Source organism: Denticeps clupeoides, chromosome 13 (genome assembly GCF_900700375.1).
Source record: "Denticeps clupeoides chromosome 13, fDenClu1.1, whole genome shotgun sequence".
Taxonomy (NCBI): Eukaryota; Metazoa; Chordata; class Actinopteri; order Clupeiformes; family Denticipitidae; genus Denticeps; species Denticeps clupeoides.
Window position 1 is genome coordinate 11,768,249 of NC_041719.1, and position 18,540 is coordinate 11,786,788.

Below are 18,540 nucleotides of genomic sequence, written 5' to 3' on the forward strand. Positions count from 1 at the left end.
AAACAATGTATGGATGCAAGACCACTCAAGCATGCTACCTACATGAGCTCTCCCCAAAAGCAATAAAACAATTTAACGTTTGTTAAAAACTTTAATGTAGGTCTCAAACACATCTGATATGACAATTTACAGAAAGTTACATAACACACATAAATATAAACATTTCAGCAGTTTACTGCTTTTTAATAAGTTTTTCTTTTTATTGCTAAAGCTCAATGCAAAATATAAATGCGATTTTGATAACATTTTTGTATACCTGGACCATCCCTAAAGGGCCCAACGTGTGATGAATTTACGGTGTCTGCTTCTACGGTGGGCAGCTGTGGTTCCTGATGGAATTGTTGAGGTCTCTTTCAAGTGAAGGTTTTCAGATGAAAATGAAGCAGTACAAAATAAGGCCCTTAGTGTGTAACAGCCATGATGCAAGGGTGCCCAAGCTGGTCTTGTTGACCTGCAACATAATTAGATCACAGTTGCCTGAAATCTGCAGGCATAGGTTTAAAAAAAATATTTAAGTGATGTCATTAAAACAGAAAACGGAACGTATGGTAGTTGAAAATCTGTAGATTGGTTTCCAACTTGGGCAGCCCAGCTAAGGTTCATCTAAACCAGAGTGCTCAGCTCACACAATCACAATCGTGTGGCCTGAGAGAACGAATGAATAAGGTTAAGATATGAATGTAAATTAGCATTTCTCTCGCTGCCTGCTCACTCTGTAAGAACAACTATGATTGAGAATTGCATTTAGACAGACATTGGCAATGCTCAATACATATGTCGTCCAAATCCCTCAAAGAACAATCTTAAACATTTAAAAAGCAGAAATTTAGAAAAAAAAAACCCACAGCATTACTTTTTTTCTAAACAATAGGGGCAAATGTACTGTGTGAGTGTTAATGTTTATGCGGATTAAAGAAATGTACCTTGACTTCATTCATTCTTCTGCTAAAACAATTAACAGTCACACAGAGGTTTAAGCATAAACCTTAAATTCACTGATATGGGATACCAGTTAATCATCAGCAAAGCAAGTACCAAACTTAAAACTGTTTTGTTCCACTAGCAGAATATTTGCATTGACGTCAACATCTGCATGATTAAAATCTGTATTGGTTTGTGAATTGCAGCAAAGAAGCAGTTTAACTTAACTTAGCTAATTTTAATGCTCTTAAAACACTTCCTTAATAATGAGCCCAAAGTATCACTACATATGGCCTCAGAACCACTGCACACAGTCTACTTTGAATTTAGAAACCATAAAAAAAAAAAATAATAATAATAATAAAAAAACAGAAGAGCATGACAAATGTTCCGGTCAAGTTAAATCTGATGTTATGGCCATTTAACATATGTGGGACTCCTTTACTAACATGACTTTTCACAAAAGAAAGGAGAAGAAAAATGCATTAAAGACAACAGCAGTATAACATAGCACTGAGACAATCTCCTCCTTAAAATGAGGAGGGGCCGGGGGGGCGGGGCAACGTAAACATTTGCAATTGGAGACCTACCACCTCACAGTGAGCAAAAAGATATTTGATATGCGCTCATGCCCTGCTATAAATATTATTATTCAGATTGATGGGAAAAGTGCTGAAAAGGTTCGGCCCTTTGCAAAGATAAATGCCATACATTCATATCTGAGCCCTATGACCAGGGGAATTGTCCTGTGTCTTTGCTACAAAGAATGTAGGGAATATATCAGATTGAACACAAGATACAAAACACACAAGACAGTGGACAAAACTACAGAGAGCGGTTTACAGAGAAAAAAGGTATAAAATAAGGAGGCTTACTCTTTACACATCACTGTTCGCTCAATAATATACAATATAAACATCTTAAACAATATTCCTACAATACTTTCTCTTTTCTCAGTATGTTTTATAGTTAAAATAACATTTTCTTCACATCACAGGCTTGTCGTAGTACAAGGAGTACACTATAATACAATGATCCAAAGATTATTCTTTCCATTGGTTTGAGGAATAAGGTTCTCAACAATGTGTAGCTACACTTCACTGAAGGAAATAAGATAAACTTTTATTCATCTCTCTGTTTAAAGACGTTAACAAACACCAAAGTATTTGTGAATACTAACCTGCACACTATGGTCCTATGTGCATAGTCCCACCTGTAACATGACCTTAAAATGCCAGTATTGGTGAGAGATGTGACAACGTAATGGTGGAGGTAAATTTCCTACACATGTGCATCATAACTGTAAAGGTAACGTACGATCTTGTACGCTATGTACTTTTGTTTTCCTCTACACACTTGAATATGTGCAAAGAGTAAATAAAACAAAATGCATGGCTGACTATTGATCAGATGAAGAAAATACCAAAATAAAATCAGATCAAAGCAATTCAACTGTTCTTTCTGTTTCAAACATTGGAGATATAGAAGAAATGTAATGCTAGTAACAAATTGGAAAAATCAGCAATTGCCATTTTTGCTCATGAAAGAATAAAAAAAATAAATGTATGGTCAACTGCTTTGACATTTTACACACTTGCAGAGGGAACAAATAATACCGAAAGAGTTGGTAATATGAACATTGCAAATGGCAGTCAGCCGTTTAAATACCACTAAATGATGGCTATAGACGAAACTAAAACGAATCTCTATAAGATTGTGTAAATGCTGGCTAGTCTTTTCACATCTGGAAGTCCATTCTCTCATCAAGCCGATAGAAAGGTCCTGGTTTATTAGACAGCATTCTTTCAGAATGCACAAAATCTTGGATTTGTTTTCGTCTGAAAGGTTTTAATGTCTGAAAATTGCTCACTCATCAATATGATGTGCATTTCTGTTAAATATCATTAGAGGTTCTGCAGCTTAACAAAACACAAAACAACGGCCAAACCCGGTCCTTTAGTCACACAGTAAAATGTACAGCACAGATTTGAGCTGAAGGGAACGCCTGCATAGGACTGTTGGCTGAAAGACCTGCTGCTCTGAGGTGGGTGGGTGTGGTCCGGTCCTGTTGCCATGCTGACAGCAGTGTGGAGGGTGACGGTTATGTGCTCCCTGCAGACTGGGCCTCTCCTGCCTCAGTGTTTCCTTAAAAGGGGGAAAAAAAATAAAATAAAGAGAAAAAAATAATAATAAAAATTTCTAGCTGCTGCTATTAACTCCACCAGCAGGGGGAGACTAACATCAAGAATGGCTGTCGGCATTCCAATGTTTCGACAAATTGAATACAAACACAGGGCTCTCTTTAAAAGAACATTAGGGTAGGGGTCTATACACTGAATGAATAAAACTGCAAGTTCCAGCATCAGGTTGCCATACCAGCTGCAGGGGCAGAAGCTGTGCTGGGGGCGTCATCCTCATCGCTATCCTCCTCATTGGACTGTGTGACCACTGGAAGTGTCGTCTTGACCTCTGGCTCCTGTTCAGCTCGGCTACGCAGTGCCAGGATTCGGTGGTGCAGGGCAGCAAAAAGCTGGCCTGCATCTTTGGAGCTGGCCTGGTATCCACAAAAACAAAAAAGGACAAAAAATAAATAAAACTGTGCAATAGTTCACAGATGACAAAAGGGGGAAAAAGGGGCAAAATTATGCCTACCAATATGAGGAACACCTTGACCTCTTTGTCTTCTGTGTCCATTGCAGTGATGCGAATACTCTTCTCGCTGGCTTTGTCCACCTGCATCTGCACCCACAGCTTTGTGTTCAGAATCAGGCGCAAGCTGCCCTGTGTGCGCATTACTGGAAACAAGATATAAAAGCCACGCATGAGTCCCCAGTTCCCCAGCAAAGTAATTTTCAATACTATTTTTAGTGGGAGGGGGGAAGAAAATGTTAAACAGAACTTATGACATCCCTGAAAAGCTTAACTTAGACAACAGTGTTTCTTCCTCCAAATTGCTCCAAGCCCAAACCAGAGTAAAATGGCCTCCATCAGGTTCGGGCATAGATCAGCAGCAGTCATTTTTAAAAAGGAGACATGAGGCTGAGTAAGTTCTGGTATATGGAAGCAATGTCGTGACATGGTTCACTACATAAAGCCAGCAAAGATACTATAGACCTGCGATAGTTTTAAACGTTGTCGTAGAAAACCTTGTTTTTTCTAGTCTTACAGATAACTATGTAATTCATGTTATACATTCATGTGTCAATCAGATTTCAAAAGACTTTTCAAGACTATTTCGTATTCCAAAACTTTTCAAGGCCTGGAAAATTCTCTTCAAAATCCATGAGAACTTTTCCAGGTTCTTATGATGTTAGAAACTCTGAACAGTGATTACTTGAGCATCCTATGGCAGATTATTTTTTACAAAGTAGAGTTAAATCGTGCTAATTATGCTTGAATGACTAACCAACATATTTTGCATTAGTCTTGTGTGCTCACTTGTTCAAAAGATTTGAAGGGCTATTTTTGAATATGTCTAGCTCTATAGTTAAGTTAAAAGAAATTGTGGTGGATTTATTTGAAGGCTGAAAGCATTACCCAGTCTGGACTGCAACGTTCCATCATCAGTGGATGCCATGTCATTCAGCCGCAGCAGGCCACAGCCTCTCTCCACCCAGGACTGGGCAGATTTATCAAAGACAAATAACTTACACTGCATCTGAAGAAGGGATTTTTGGAAAAAAAAAAAGGTGTTTGACTTAAACAGCCTGAGGACCACTGAAAATGCTACTTTAATGAATATGGTGGTTCAAGTATCCCACCCTACCTGTAAGACGTTACTTTCAGACTCCTCTCCGGTCCTGACCTCCACCTTCTCCAATATACACCTCTTGGCAGTGGCTTTGGTGTACGCTGCTGCAGAGGCCTCCAAAGACTCAGCTGCGACATTATCTGAAACATCAACAAGACAAAACACAAAAGTTCAGCAACAGCGACTCTTTAACACTTTCAGTGTTACTAGTGTTATGTTATGAGTGTTTTTCAGTGTTCAGAAGTGCCTTATATCCAACTGACTTTTCTGAACAGGGGCAACCTCTCCCAGCTCTGAGGAGCACATTTTGGAGAGGTTTGAGGCCACTTCGGTCCCTTTCTCAGAAGTGGAGTCCTTTGAGGACAGGGGCTCACATGATGGGACAGGTGGTGCTTCTTTTGAGTTTTCTGTCAACGGTTCACCACTTTTTAGGGGGCTCTGATGGAAAGGAAGTAAAAAAAATAAAAAATTTATGAGAAAGCCTTAAGCAACAAAACATGTCTGCCAAAAGTAAAGCTGTCAAAAGTAAAGTTATTGAAAAATATTAAGGCACTATTTATCATTGTTACTGGTACTCCAAAAAAAAAAAAAAAAAAAAAAAAACAGGCCTTACCAAGACACGATCAGACATGTTCTGACCAAAAACGAACTTTGAGCTGGAATCATCGCTGTTGGCAGTCTGATGAAAGCTGGAATAAAAACCATCATGATGTGAATTGTTCTATTTCCTGTTCTATTTGCTGCTGCTTTGTAATGAAGTTGGACAAAGTGTAGACACTACCTCGTGTTGCTGCTGATGTACTGCAGAAAGTAATTAGTCTCCTCTGATAATGGAGAGTCCGTCTCATTGGATTTTGATTCATTACTCTCTTTCACCTGTTAAAATAAAATAAACTATATAAAATGATAATTATGCAATAATAGACAATTAACAGAAATGTTGATGTGATATTATATTTCACTTGACATCAAAGATCATACAGAAAGAATGGGACAAATTGTAGGCATCTAAATGTCTGCCATGTCACACCCAAGAAGGTGTCAAAGCATTTTTGGGGGGCAGTGGTGGCCTAGCGGGTAAGGAAACTGACCCATTATTAGAAGGTGCCACTGACCAAAGCACTGTCCCCACACACTGCTGCCTGGGCACCTGTCATGGCTGCCCACTGCCCACTGATGGTTAAAAGCAGAGGACACATTTTGTGTCACTGTGTGCTGTGGTGTGTTTCAAAATGACAATCACTTCACTTTCACGTTTCATATGCAGCATCTGTGAGCAACTAAAACCTGAACTTTAAATTCTAATTTTATTTGTCACATACACAGTCATACACGGTATGATGTGCAGTGAAATGTTTTTTGCAACTGCTACAGACCACAGTATTGCAAATGTTGCAAGTAAATAATGAACCAATATGCAAATATTGCAAACATAACCAAATATTACACTTTTACGTCTTTAACATAAAATATGTGTAACTGGTAGGGTGAAGGTTTTTTTTTTTTTTACAAATGTTTAAAGAAAAGAGAAAAAGAGCCATAAAAAAAAAAAAAAGAGCAGTAAGGTAAAAAGTGCAGTCATTTTGTGCAAAGTGGTTTTGTGCAAACCATTTCATTATTACAGTCAACTTTTTATAGAACAGCATGAAGGGCCCTATCCTTGCACATTTTGGGGTTTCTTTTCATGCTCCTGATTCAATTCCACTAATCTGATCACTACACAGGTCTGGAGCTGAATCAGCAGTGTTGGATCCGCAAAAGAACAAGGCTAAGCAGAAGTCGGGCTCTCTTCCCCTGATGTACAACAAAAACCTGCCACCTGAAACTCTCTTTTTGTCATGCTTCCAATAACTTCCAGTAAAAATCTGCTTTACGCACACACATTATAAAAAAACGTGCAGAACAAGATGATGCACGCCACCCACCCAGCAGAAACTGCCTGTGGAGCACTTGGAGTGTGAAAAGGTTGGTACAGTCAAAAAATGCACATGCACAATGAACACAAACCTTGGCTCGGTCCTTGAGATTCTGTCCAAAAACAAATGAAGATGACTCTGACACTGAACTTTTTACTTCAGATTTCTCTATTAACTCCTTTTTGCCTTGCTCCTCATCTTTTATCTTGAATATATAAGAGAAAAGAAGACTTAACAAATGAGGCAAAAAAGTACGGGAAAAAAAATGTATGTAATATAAATATCAAGCTAAGCAATCATTTGCATGCTTACCCCAATGCCATTAAGGCATGTTACCTGGATGGATTTATAATAATACTAGGCATAACACAAAATATAAAAGATCCATAGCATATAATTAAATGAAACACAACCCACATGATACTGAAGCCTTTACAAAATTGCGTTTTAGTTCTGGCAGCGTTAGGATCTCACCAGTGACATTGCTGTAGTATCAGCGCTCTTTTTCTCTGCATTCTGGTGGGGCAGTGGTCCCTCAGAGCCCTGGTTCACACCATTTGTACAGCTTTTAGAGTCTGAGAATATAGCCTGGGCTGAGAAAGTGAGAAAAGGTGTGTGGAGCCTGTATGAAAGTCTCACGAACACTGTTAACACTGGAATATGTTGACCTTCACAACTTACTCCCCAGTGTAAAACGCTTGGTTGGAGGGGCCTGAAGCACAGCGGGGCGAAGCACACTGCGTTGCTGCTCTTTTGGCTTCTGGCTTGGGACACCTGAAAAAGCACATAGCTTTGTTCAGAAACATGGACTTTAAGGCTCATTTCTCCCGCCAACACTGACTGGACAGCAAATAACCACTTAAACACAGCACATGTTGTGATTACTTGCTGTCTGAAGAATTAATTCAGTTTTCACAGAAACGATTTGGGCTGAAGCCTCACCAGCACTTGGCGCTTGCCCATGGATTAGTGTGGGAGGTTTCAAGCGAAACCCAACCGTTTTCTCTTCTGTTCAGGAAAACAAGAAGACAAGCTATTTAAATTAAAAAAGTATAGTCGCTCATCACCAGAAAAATTGTTATTGTGGTAATCCCAATGTTTATTTCTTCACGTTTTATGCACAGTCAGAATTCAGAGCAGAAAAAGGATGAATGATTCAAACAATCGTACCAGGTTCAGAATCAGAATTGCCTGTAGGTGACTGACAGAAGCTGGACGGCATGAACACGTTGTTCTTTGAAACTACAAGAACAAAAGAAAAAAAAAAAATTATATATATCTCACACACACACACACGCGATCTCTATATATGTAATTTTCATTAATAAAAAAAAAAAAAAAAAAACATGTCATTACCAGTATGAGAAGGTGGAAAATGTGCTTGTGAGGAGGTTCTTTCTCTTTTAACTGGGGGACAGTAGCCATCCTCTTTATCGGAATCTAAAACAGATCTTTCAGTCACAAATGCCTCACTTGATACAACAGTATTCATACAAAACCACTGAAAAAGTTTACCCTCTCCATCTTCTGCACTTGACCCATCTGCTGATCTCTGGGAGAGGAGGGGGAGAAAAAAAAAAAAAAAAAAAAAACAATTGTCATGCACATTCACAAACTTTTAGTAAAGATAATCTCCAAAATGTTAGTTTCTTACCTTCTGGGCTTTATCCTTCTGGAATACAAATACTGGTGGAGCTATAGCAGGCTTTTCTGAAAATTTAAAACCACAATAATACTATGAGAGAGTTCTAAACATGCATTTGGACCTAAGCTGTTAATGTGAAACAAGCGTGCTACTTTAACTTATGCGTTGCATGCAACTAGGCAGAAATTGAATGCAAGAGCATCCTTCCATACTCAGCCACATCACCTCCACTAAAGGTTCATTTTCTTGATTTTTTTTTTTTTAAACGACCTGCATATGAGTCACACACAGGGTACTTTTTGAAAGGTTGCATGGGGTGGGGTGGTTATATAACAGACTTCAGCTTCTGAACTACCGCACACATTTTAACTGCACTTCTTCTCACACCACCACATACAGTATTAGACAGAAGAAAACTTCTGAAACTGAACGCTAACAAAAGAAACATGGTAGTTTCCAAGCTGACTGCCTTCTGATACATCACAGATGTCCATGAGGCAGTAGCTGCAGCAACACACACACACACAGCTAATAAATAAATCCATGGCCTAAAATTGGATGCAAGTCACAAGACTCTTCATTCACTGTGCCTAGAATAGGTCTGAGCACTCACCCTGGCTCTGGTGCACTGTTTAAGTGGGGAAAATGCCAACAAAGGACACTCACATGTAGACGTTGTTTGAAGGACTATTTTAAACAAAGCCCACACTGATTTGTGACAAGAGTAAGCAGTTTCCAGTGTGCAGTTTGGCTGAAGCATGGCAAACCAAAACACATAAGTATTTAGCACATAGTGAAATGAGACTTCGATTATTCTATATGTATCAATTGACTTGGAAAAACTCTTGTTTGAAATCAAACCAATCACAGCGGCAGAATGAGTCTCCTGCATGCCCCTCCCGACACAGGACTACTAAACATCTGTAACACCTTAGAGATAACACAATTTCACAACTAGAAAAAAAACACTACAAACTAGTATCATAACCACTGTTTTTCCATACACGGCTGCCCAGAATCACAGACCTGTTAAATGGGCCTAAATCTGCCCCAGAGATGAGGGCAGCTACCAATGATGACTGGCTTTCTGCCCCGTGAGGTCATGAACATTTCAGAGGATCTGGGTCAGGCCAGAAGATCGGATTTCCAGAATCAAGTGTGATAGATTAAACCCGTAACCAAATCCTAGCAAAGAGCAGGACGGCATGAGGTCTGGCTCTAGATGCCAGTGTGGCACTGACTAATACAGACAGTGTCAACATCCTTATAAGACATCAGAAACCCCGTATGACGTTACTGGACTGCAACCTAACATGAATCTCCAGTTGATTTATAATAATTACATATATACATACTTCTGGTATGAGATTATGTAATAACATATTCTTAGGTACCCAGGATTTTGTGAAATCAATCAATGATTGACCAATGCCCACAACTGGCAACAATTTGGCACAGAATTTTATTCTTTCTATTAAAAAAAAAAAATGCATTATTTAAATCGTCTTCACGGTGTTGAGGTAGGAATGCCCTCGAGGTTCTACAAGAACGCATTTATTCTGACGTTTGTTACGTTTTACTGGCAAAAGGTCACGTGTTGCATTCGCACCAAATTCCCTGAAGCGCCCTGCCACGGGTGAGATGCGCCGAGGAGGAGCCGCTCACTTCAGGAGCCCTACAGGGGACACATGACAGGCGACCTACGTTTTATATACAGTGTGTGTGTGTATATATATATGTATATATACACACACACTACTAAACTATCATCTGCCGAGAGGGTTGGTTCTGCGCCGCCGTCTGGGTTCCATCTTCCCGAACTGCATCCGGAAGCGTGTTCTGGAACACGATTCCCAGATGTAGACATTTGTGTTTTTAAAACAGCCACTCGGTTCGGGCCGCTTCCCTCACCTGCCCTCCCCTCCCCGGTAGAAAAAAAAATAATAAGGCCGAAATCCCTGCCGTGCAGCGACACTAACATCAAAACCGCGCGGCACACGCGCCCAGCGGCACCGGGAGGCGCCGTGCGGCGGCCACGCTTCGGCCGCTCCGCGCCTCACGCTGCACCGCGGCGCCCGGGCGGCCCGCCGCTCCTGTCAGACCGTCACGTTGCGCGCCCACTGCTTACCTTCATTCGCCAAGTCCGCCATTTTACTTCCTTTCTGATGCCCATGATCCTCTGCGAGTGACATGCGCACTGCCCCCCCAGTAACAGGAGTAACAGGAACCTTCGTAGACATTACAAAACGTTTCGCACTGGTTTCATTTATCGTTTTACAGCATCCGTAAAATTTACTCGGGTCCTGCTTTTATCCTAGTGACGCCTACATCAAATGTTATTCTGATACGCTGTAGTCCCAGACGTCAGGCCTGCCACTAGATGGAGTTCAGGCAGAAACGTCCGAGAAGCTGCGTTAAAGCTGCAGACTTTCATGTGTTTTCAGCTTTAAACTGGGCTGTGTCTGATTTAACGCCTTACCCAGCACCTTTACTATGTTGAGGAGTAATTACAAGATTACAATAAAGGTCACAACCACAGGGATGGTTGGTTTATTTTATTTTAATATCACAATTGTCCAAAAGTGAAAAATCTGGTTTACCATTTGCACAGGTATGCAGACAAGGCCAAACATCTTATTGTAAAGCACAATATGAATGTAAATGTAAAGTGAATGTGAAGTGTATTGTTTTAATCACACCACAGTTCACCATTAACGTTTAGATTTAGCTGCCTGTTTTTTCCCCACTATTATTCAGTAGTTAATCATGTAACAATGCAATAAGGCAGAATGATATTTCTAGGCAGGCATCAGAGTGCCATTAATGTATAGTATTGTCACTCCCAGGATCCCTCTCATCCAGTCAAAGTACCAAGTTGGAAATAACTGTTTAGTTTCTCTTATCATCCATTTCCCTCTTGTGAAAGGCATATGCATATTAAATATTGCTCTTTAAAGAATAGAAAAATTGCTAACCATTTCATTTAGTAAGAAGGAGTTTCATGATTCAATATTTATGAAGATCTAAGAACTAAAATCACTTAACTAAATGCACTTCATTACATGAACTTAAATTCATAGTTATAATGAATGTCAAATGCGTACTTATAACATTAAATTTATACATTACTGCGCAAACTCAAACTGCGCCAGCATACATTTAACCTGGAGATAGCTCAGTTTACACAGTAACATTTCATGGCATAATGCACTCTGTAAGAAAATTACATTTTCTTGTGCATGTCTCTACCTGTAGAAAGCCTGTATAATATTAAAGAAAATACAAAAGATCTAATACAGGCACCTCTTTAACCATCAACAAGTTCGTACTGTGATTTTCTGTACAAACAATAATGCTGTACTATAAACACCACATCAAAAAATATAGACAGAAGACCTAATCCAAATTTTGTTGGATCCCCAAAGATGAGCTTCCACTGGTCTGAAATTGAAGAGGAGAACAAGCAGTTAAATACACCATTTTAAATTTCATATTCACTATATATATGAACATTCTGTATATCATACCATTGTTGTAAGACTCCAGGAACATTTGTAAGACACTTAAACTGCCACCAGTGAAATCCAGCAGAACATTACCAATGCTCCAACCGACTGTACTCTGTCTCTTGTAGTTCATGTAGGCCTTAACAATCAAAGCACAGCTTTACAAATCAAAATACTCCATTTATTCCCACATATGTGCTGCATAATTTATCATCCAACACAAACAAAATAAAAAAGTCCTTACGGTAAGAATTAAAAATGATATTGTGAAATTTCATAACATATTGTGAAAGAGTGTTGATTAACTTGATACCTGAGGGATGTATTTGACAAGCGTGACACCAAGCTTAATATACGAGAAGTAATACAGGTATTCAAGCCAAGTGATCCTTCCTGCAACAGCCACAAAGAGGGAGACCAGAGCAAATGTCCAAGCCAAACAAAGCAGAAAAATGGCCACTTTGGACACCTTTTGGTCTCCTCTCTTAAACAACAACAAAAAAAAAAGCACACAAACAAAATCATGAAAATGTTTTAGAAAATTTGGCAGAACATTCTTCCAATATACAACATGAAGGGATTAAATTTAATTTAATATTAAATTGGATGTTTATTATCAAATTGCCAGAAACTGATTCCTTACCTCATAACAAACACACTGACAAACATACACTAGAGTCAAAGCCAGCGCATGGAGACTAAAAAAGACGTCATTTGGATCCACAGGATTCACACCATTAGGGTAAATCCTCAAAAACTCTTCCTGTTAGTAAGAAATTGGTCCCAAAATAAATACGAGGCAATACATAAGAGTCTGATTCCATGCTATATTTATATTATATTAAAGCTATACTTTTACCTTAATGTAAGGTATCCAGAACAGACCAACATTGAAAACACTGTAGGATACAAATCCTGTTAAGTTGAGTGCCAGGAAGTCAAAGCTCAGTCCAACCACACTGGGGGAAAAAATAGTTTAATGCCATTATACCCGACTCTACATATACTGAGCAAAATTTGCTCCAGACAAATTTTGAAATACTTGAATGCAGTACCTTTTTCGCTTCCAGTTTTCATAGGCCTGAGGGTAGAATGAAACAGACCAAGCCAGAAAGTAAATCCAGCCAATAATTTGGTTAATTATCACAAGAATGTTGCTTCTGACAATCAAAAATCTTATTCTGGTAGTTAAGCTGGAAGGCAAAATAGACCTGTTAGTATATTATGTAATCTTGTAAATGATTTATAACACGATTTTTCCCTTAACCATGGTTCACACCTGGATATTTCTGTGGTGTTACTGTATAAATAGGCTGTCACTTGACCCACACTATTTGCGTGGACCTCAAAACTTGCTGTGGTGTTTTTTGCTGGTAATAAAACCTATAAAATACAATTTAAAATGTCATGCATTATAGAACAACATTTAACATTATTATAAAAAGTGTATTATTACTGCTGTGACTTTTAGGCCTAAATACAAGTTACCTACCCATTCTGGGAGCTGAAGAGAGCTGACATTTACAGAGGTGATGTTAAATTGAATGATAACATCTGCATTCAGAGGAGCACTGAGGGAAAAAAAAAACATTAATTTCAGCCATACACAAAGTCTTTCAGGATTTTCAAAAATAATTATGAGAATTCACATCAACATTACCTTGAGCTTATGGTAATATTTTTTGAATGATTCTCAACTAAATCTACTGTGGCTGGGGCAGACAATGTCACATTTGGATCTGAAATAAATGTGAAAAGTAAAAAGTGTCATCAGCTGCATTATGAACAAGCAAAATTAGTTATTATATGTTAATAATAATTTACCCTGTGCCAAATCTTGATCAGACCAAAAAGTGAAGTGATTGTCATTGTGAAACACTGCAGCACAGCACACGTTGACACAACGAAACGTGTCCTCTGCTTTTAACCATCACCCTTGGTGAGCAGTGGGCAGACATGACAGGTGCCCGGGGAGCAGTGTGTGCTTTACTCGGCGGTTAGGTTTGAAGCGCCATAAATATGTTGTCAAACTCAGAATAGAGTTTCTTGATTGTTTCAGCCTAATGTGTTGCGAGAATATTTAGAGCTCTCAAGTGTCACACATTGTATTTCTCACACAGAAAAATAATTTGTAGGCCAGCGTGCTGCACAACATGCCTATAAAACAAGCATGTCTCCATTGGGGTCCTAGAGTCTGGGGGGTTGGGGGTACCACAATTTGTATTACAATTTGTTTGACACAAACGACAACTTGACGCTGCTAGAGAATGTTGCCCAGATAATTCGTTTTTCAATGCTGAGTTTCTGTGGCCTGTGTTTACAGCCTGTTCAGAATAAGTATTCTTGGTCATATTTCATTATTTTCATATGACTGTCATATTCTCATGTTATAATCATCTCTCTGTCTCCAAATAATTTTATTGAACTGTCTGAGCCCTGAATCTTCCAATCTTTCCTCCATTCGTCTGAGCAATTAGAACGGGCGAGGGCAGGGTGCTGCTGGGGTTTTAGTGGAAGGTCACGCTCACCGGTCTTCAAACCTTGAGAGCCCCGAATCTTTGTAACGCCATGTCGATGGCTGTGTAACGTTACTAGGGCCCAGTCATGCTGAAAACCTGTTTTTTTTTTTACATGAAAAACTTTACATTGAATGCTCCTCACCACAAGTCACGGGCATGCAGGGTGTCAGTAACAGAACTCCGAATAGGACGAGGATCGACATCTTCATCTGTTAACGCCGACATTTAAAACTCCGACCTGACAAGAGAAGCAGAGAGTAAACAAGGTAAACAAAGAGTAAACAAACGCACAAAAAGTGAACAATCGCCGAAATCACGATGCCACGCTATCCGCAGCAAAACACCGGACAAAGTGATTTGTTCCAAACCCATTATAGCGTTAATAATCATGACGCCGTAATCATCTCACCCACTGTTTGTCCGGGAACACTTCCGTGTTTCGCGAGAGATCATATGACCACGCAGTGCCTACGCCATGAAACGCAGTGACGTCAATACTAGACAGAATTAGACAGCTCGCTGGAATTAAGGGTTATATAACTCGTCTAATTGTGCAATTAGGCTGCAGGAAAAGTCGCTTTAAAAAAAGTCTTGCTTCTCTGTATACAATCAGAAAATCCTTTACAATATGTGATTTTTTATTAACAATGCATGATATCGTAATCGATTAAAGAATTTTGTAAAAAATGGTCTTTTATTAAGAACACTGCATATGTTGTTCTGAATGTTTAAATGATGATAATGGTGCTGGGTTAAAGGTGTACAGTTTGCAGATTACTTTGCTGATTCCTTCTGCAAACCCCCGGTTCTTCCCATTGTCTTAAAACCAACAGGTTTGATGGATCAACAAATCCTCCATATCTGTTCATAGTCCTTTAACATTCGCTATGGGGGCTGGGGCTCTGAAAGTCTGGAATAAAGCTTTACCAATGAGACCGTGGGCCATACGGTGCCGCGGCGGCAGGGGACAGCATGTGGGCTTGCCTGCTTCCCCCATGTTTCTCCCCATGTGGATTTCCTCTGGGTTTTCTGGAGCCAAAAGCACGCACACTAGGTGAAATGGCAACTCAGTATTGTACATAGGTGTGTCAGTGTGTGTGTGTGCCCCGCCCTGCACTCAGTGTCCTTGGATGGGCTCCGGCAGCCACCCCCCTGAGTAGGACTAAGCGCTTAAGGACAGTGAGTGAGGCAAGAGACTAACTGCCACTCTGGCCTTCATTTGGACTTGGTCCAGGCAAAGGCCAGCTCGGCACGTCCCACTGCTCACTTTTTCCTTTTGAACGCAACAGATTTGCCAGAATGATGAAGTCTATACTGGCTACATGTTTGTACTGGCACAGAAACTAATTGAAAACTAACATAATAAAAAAATACCAAGAACATTTGGTTCTTTTTGGGGTATTAATTAAACTCTCTAAATGAAAATATGTTTACAATGGAATGCAAAGGTTAGTACCCCTTCTTAAATTAGTTAGGGAAGAGGTTTACAGGTACTCAATACAAAAAAAAAAAGAAAAAGGGACAAGATTTAGTCGAAAACTGTCAGTACTTAGTGACACCGCCTTTGGCAAGTTTCACAGAGCCTTCCCATTCTTTGTTGTGGAAAGATTGTCCTTGCTGAAAGCTTCTAATTGTGCAATATTTGGCTGCCATGTGTGCGCTGTTTTTTTGGGAGGACTGTAAGGACCATGGCAAAATGTTCAGCTTGTGCGTCTCGAACAATTTGATCATTATCTTGTTGCATCCTTTTTTAACTTTAACTTTTATATCAGATGTGATGTTTAATTTTGGTGCCATTTATTCTTCTCTTTTGCAATGAAGTGTTCCATGTGCCCCTATCTGCAACACAAGCCCCCCAGCAAGATCAGTTCACTCGCTGAGGTCAACTGTTATAACGAATTCAGGAAACAGCAGCCGAAACTATATGCTGTCTTCTTGCAGATTTCTTCTGCTTTCTGGGCCTCAATTATTTCAGAAATTTAGCGAGATGCGTAGAGGAGCCCAGGACTATTGAGTTTTGGTCAACTTTAGAGAATTTCCTTCGGGATTAATAAAGTTTTCTGATTCTGATTCACCTAACTTTTCCTAACAATAGTTCTGAACATGCCATTGATCAATAATACCAGTCTACAAGGATTCAACTCCATGCACTATGATGCCATAGCTTTTATAGGTATTTTTTAATGTTTAAATAAATAAAAAGGGGAATTTAAATGTAACTAATGATTTTACATTATGTCACATTCATGTAAGTTTGATAAAAATATTGAACTATAACACTTTGACCTTATTGCAGGGACAGTTATGACAAGAAATGTTTGGTAGTTTTTTCCTCTCATGTTCATTGCATGTAGTCATCCATCATTTTTTTTTGGAGCATAAAAAGAGGCGTGTGTGGGTTGTGACCATGGGGGTTGTGTGAAGGCGTATCTTAATGAGCTCTATATAAGTTCTTGCTTTCAGGCAAGACTAGTGCAGAAGAGATCAAACGTAATTTTATGTAACTGTATGTGAAGTATTTTACCTCAAAATCTAATCTAAATGTTTTGCAGGAAAAATGTTCTAATTAATTTGCGCATTTCACACAGCGCTGCAAACCTAAAGGCTTTAAATGTGTTAAATGTCTTTATATAATATAATTATATTCAGAATCTGTATATTAATATATTTTCAATCTCCAATTTTGGATGTTAACAGTTGGTTTTTGGTGTAGGTGATCTTGGTGCCATCAGTGGACAAAGCCATGAAGTTCTGTGTGCTCTTCTTTATCTTGCTCTTGGCCTGCATGTACCCCAGCCTTGCTCAAGGTGAGTGTGGCAATATTATCTGCTTGTGTGAAAAGAAAACGTGTTCATGTATGTCACCTAAATTAGTATAAATTGTGTAATCCATAGTACATAGTACTAAGAAATCATAATTGTAATATTATTGTTCATTATATAAATCTTTGATGGCTTGCAATGTATGTAATCTAGTCTGGATTTTTTCAAGTTATCTGACAGCTATATTTGGCAATGGTTATCATTGCTATTACAAACATGTATTTATACAGCATTACATTAAAAATAATTCATCATAATTACTCTGCCACATGCCCATTGGAACTTGACACGTTATTAAACGTTCACATACAAAATTATTCAGGAGCTGCAGGAGCATACAATATTTCAGATCTTGCATCCCACTCTGACTTTTCAAATAGGTTCTTATGAAAACTGTTGCCTGCGATACGTTCAATCTATAAAGCGAGGCATGAGGCGAAAAATAACACACTACAGGATTCAGGAGACAGATGGAGGATGCAACATTCGAGCTGTTGTGTGAGTATTAAAAATTATGCTGTAATATCAAATACAGTGTCAAAATACAAAAAATAATATGATTTTTCTTTTCTTATAGCTTTGCAGCAAAGAAACATCTCTGTGCTGACCCTGGACAAGATTGGGTGCAAAAACTGATGGTAGAGGTGGACAAGAAAAGGTATAAGGTATTTATCTTTACTTACATTCTTTTAGTTCTCCATAGTGCTCTTGTACCACCTCTATGTTGATGGTAAAAAGATCTTTTTTTCTTTGATTTCAACAGTCTCCTTAAACGCCTCCAGAGGACGCATTGATGCAATCCATAATGCATACCTATGCAAAATGCATACCTACACAATGAGGAATTCCCATGGTTATACCAATCACCATGCTTGTAACTACTCTACAGCTGAGGCTACTATACTCAGAACTGCTACACACAGCTCAGTACTGCTGTAGTGATTTTGTCTTTTTTTATGAAGAGTCTCAGATTGTCATGATGTCATTTTTACGTCATTTTTTCACGACAAATACAGGAATTTAAATAGATCTCAGTACTAGCAAAACATAACATAGTGTTGTTGTTAATCGAATGCTGAACAAGGAAAACTAAAAAAAAACAATTACTGTAAAATATTGTTGGACCAAGCATCCATTTAAAGGGGTATTAGAACTATGGATAAATTGCTAGAAAATGTCCGAAAATGTGAATGTCTGTAAGTTTTTGTGATTATTTTGTTACCATGTGTCACCATATATTCTTTCTCTTTCAAAGCAAAATTTCCTGTCATGCAGGAATAAGGTTGCTCATATGTCATACATTGGATTGATCATTCTTGTTTTTGCTTTAATAAAAACTTCATGAATGTACTACAAGCTAGTTCTTGTGTATATTAACATGGTTATGGGGCAGTGGTGGCCATGATCAGAAGGTTGTCCGTTCGAATCCCATGAGGTGCCACTGAGCCCACCGTCCCCAC

At 39.0% G+C, this 18,540-nt stretch overlaps 3 protein-coding genes across 8 annotated transcripts; 1 reads left to right on the plus strand and 2 right to left on the minus strand.

The window, feature by feature from the left end:
* Positions 1-77: 77 nt before the first annotated feature.
* ranbp3a (RAN binding protein 3a) lies at positions 78-10,428 on the minus strand. The gene is made up of 17 exons (XM_029001626.1): positions 10,362-10,428; positions 8,243-8,298; positions 8,104-8,140; positions 7,945-8,028; positions 7,759-7,830; positions 7,531-7,596; positions 7,270-7,362; positions 7,063-7,181; positions 6,680-6,793; positions 5,454-5,548; positions 5,286-5,361; positions 4,936-5,110; positions 4,688-4,812; positions 4,459-4,579; positions 3,574-3,716; positions 3,298-3,475; positions 78-3,066 (listed from the first exon to the last, which is right to left on the minus strand). The coding sequence occupies exons 1-17, from the start codon at positions 10,423-10,425 to the stop codon at positions 3,023-3,025; spliced, it is 1,662 nt and encodes a 553-aa protein (XP_028857459.1). The 5' UTR covers positions 10,426-10,428; the 3' UTR covers positions 78-3,022.
* A 326-nt stretch (positions 10,429-10,754) lies between these two features.
* Positions 10,755-14,733, minus strand: ctns (cystinosin, lysosomal cystine transporter). 4 transcript variants are annotated; one of them, XM_029001141.1, is made up of 11 exons: positions 14,668-14,733; positions 14,401-14,496; positions 13,400-13,478; positions 13,232-13,310; positions 13,019-13,122; positions 12,795-12,932; positions 12,599-12,698; positions 12,383-12,502; positions 12,053-12,223; positions 11,761-11,878; positions 10,755-11,674 (listed from the first exon to the last, which is right to left on the minus strand). In XM_029001141.1, the coding sequence occupies exons 2-11, from the start codon at positions 14,465-14,467 to the stop codon at positions 11,541-11,543; spliced, it is 1,110 nt and encodes a 369-aa protein (XP_028856974.1). In that variant the 5' UTR covers positions 14,468-14,496; positions 14,668-14,733; the 3' UTR covers positions 10,755-11,540. The 4 variants fall into 4 exon arrangements, with proteins under 4 accessions (XP_028856974.1, XP_028856977.1, XP_028856976.1 ...); XM_029001144.1 differs by having other exon boundaries at positions 14,672-14,695; XM_029001143.1 differs by having other exon boundaries at positions 14,627-14,668.
* A 1,968-nt stretch (positions 14,734-16,701) lies between these two features.
* Positions 16,702-18,431, plus strand: ccl25b (chemokine (C-C motif) ligand 25b). 3 transcript variants are annotated; one of them, XM_029001223.1, is made up of 5 exons: positions 16,702-16,764; positions 16,972-17,065; positions 17,461-17,578; positions 17,658-17,738; positions 17,819-18,431. In XM_029001223.1, the coding sequence occupies exons 2-5, from the start codon at positions 17,002-17,004 to the stop codon at positions 17,832-17,834; spliced, it is 279 nt and encodes a 92-aa protein (XP_028857056.1). In that variant the 5' UTR covers positions 16,702-16,764; positions 16,972-17,001; the 3' UTR covers positions 17,835-18,431. The 3 variants fall into 3 exon arrangements, with proteins under 3 accessions (XP_028857056.1, XP_028857054.1, XP_028857055.1); XM_029001221.1 differs by having other exon boundaries at positions 17,844-18,431; XM_029001222.1 differs by having other exon boundaries at positions 17,658-17,745; positions 17,844-17,898.
* The last annotated feature ends 109 nt before the right edge of the window (positions 18,432-18,540 follow it).

Bases quoted from the DNA above. Each gene is read 5' to 3' on its own strand.
- ccl25b (XM_029001221.1), top strand. From the start codon at position 17,002: ATGAAGTTCTGTGTGCTCTTCTTTATCTTGCTCTTGGCCTGCATGTAC. The intron at 17,066-17,460 runs GTGAGTGTGGCA...CTTTTCAAATAG, and splicing joins GTACCCCAGCCTTGCTCAAG to GTTCTTATGAAAACTGTTGC. The intron at 17,739-17,843 runs GTATAAGGTATT...TGATTTCAACAG, and splicing joins GTAGAGGTGGACAAGAAAAG to TCTCCTTAAACGCCTCCAGA.
- ctns (XM_029001141.1), bottom strand. From the start codon at position 14,467: ATGAAGATGTCGATCCTCGTCCTATTCGGAGTTCTGTTACTGACACCC. The intron at 13,479-14,400 runs GTGAGGAGCATT...CATTTATTTCAG, and splicing joins CTGCATGCCCGTGACTTGTG to ATCCAAATGTGACATTGTCT. The intron at 12,224-12,382 runs GTAAGGAATCAG...TTGTTGTTTAAG, and splicing joins GTCAGTGTGTTTGTTATGAG to AGAGGAGACCAAAAGGTGTC.
- ranbp3a (XM_029001626.1), bottom strand. From the start codon at position 10,425: ATGTCACTCGCAGAGGATCATGGGCATCAGAAAGGAAGTAAAATGGCG. The intron at 7,363-7,530 runs GTGAGGCTTCAG...GTGCTTTTTCAG, and splicing joins TGGGCAAGCGCCAAGTGCTG to GTGTCCCAAGCCAGAAGCCA. The intron at 5,111-5,285 runs GTAAGGCCTGTT...CCTTTCCATCAG, and splicing joins ACATGTCTGATCGTGTCTTG to AGCCCCCTAAAAAGTGGTGA.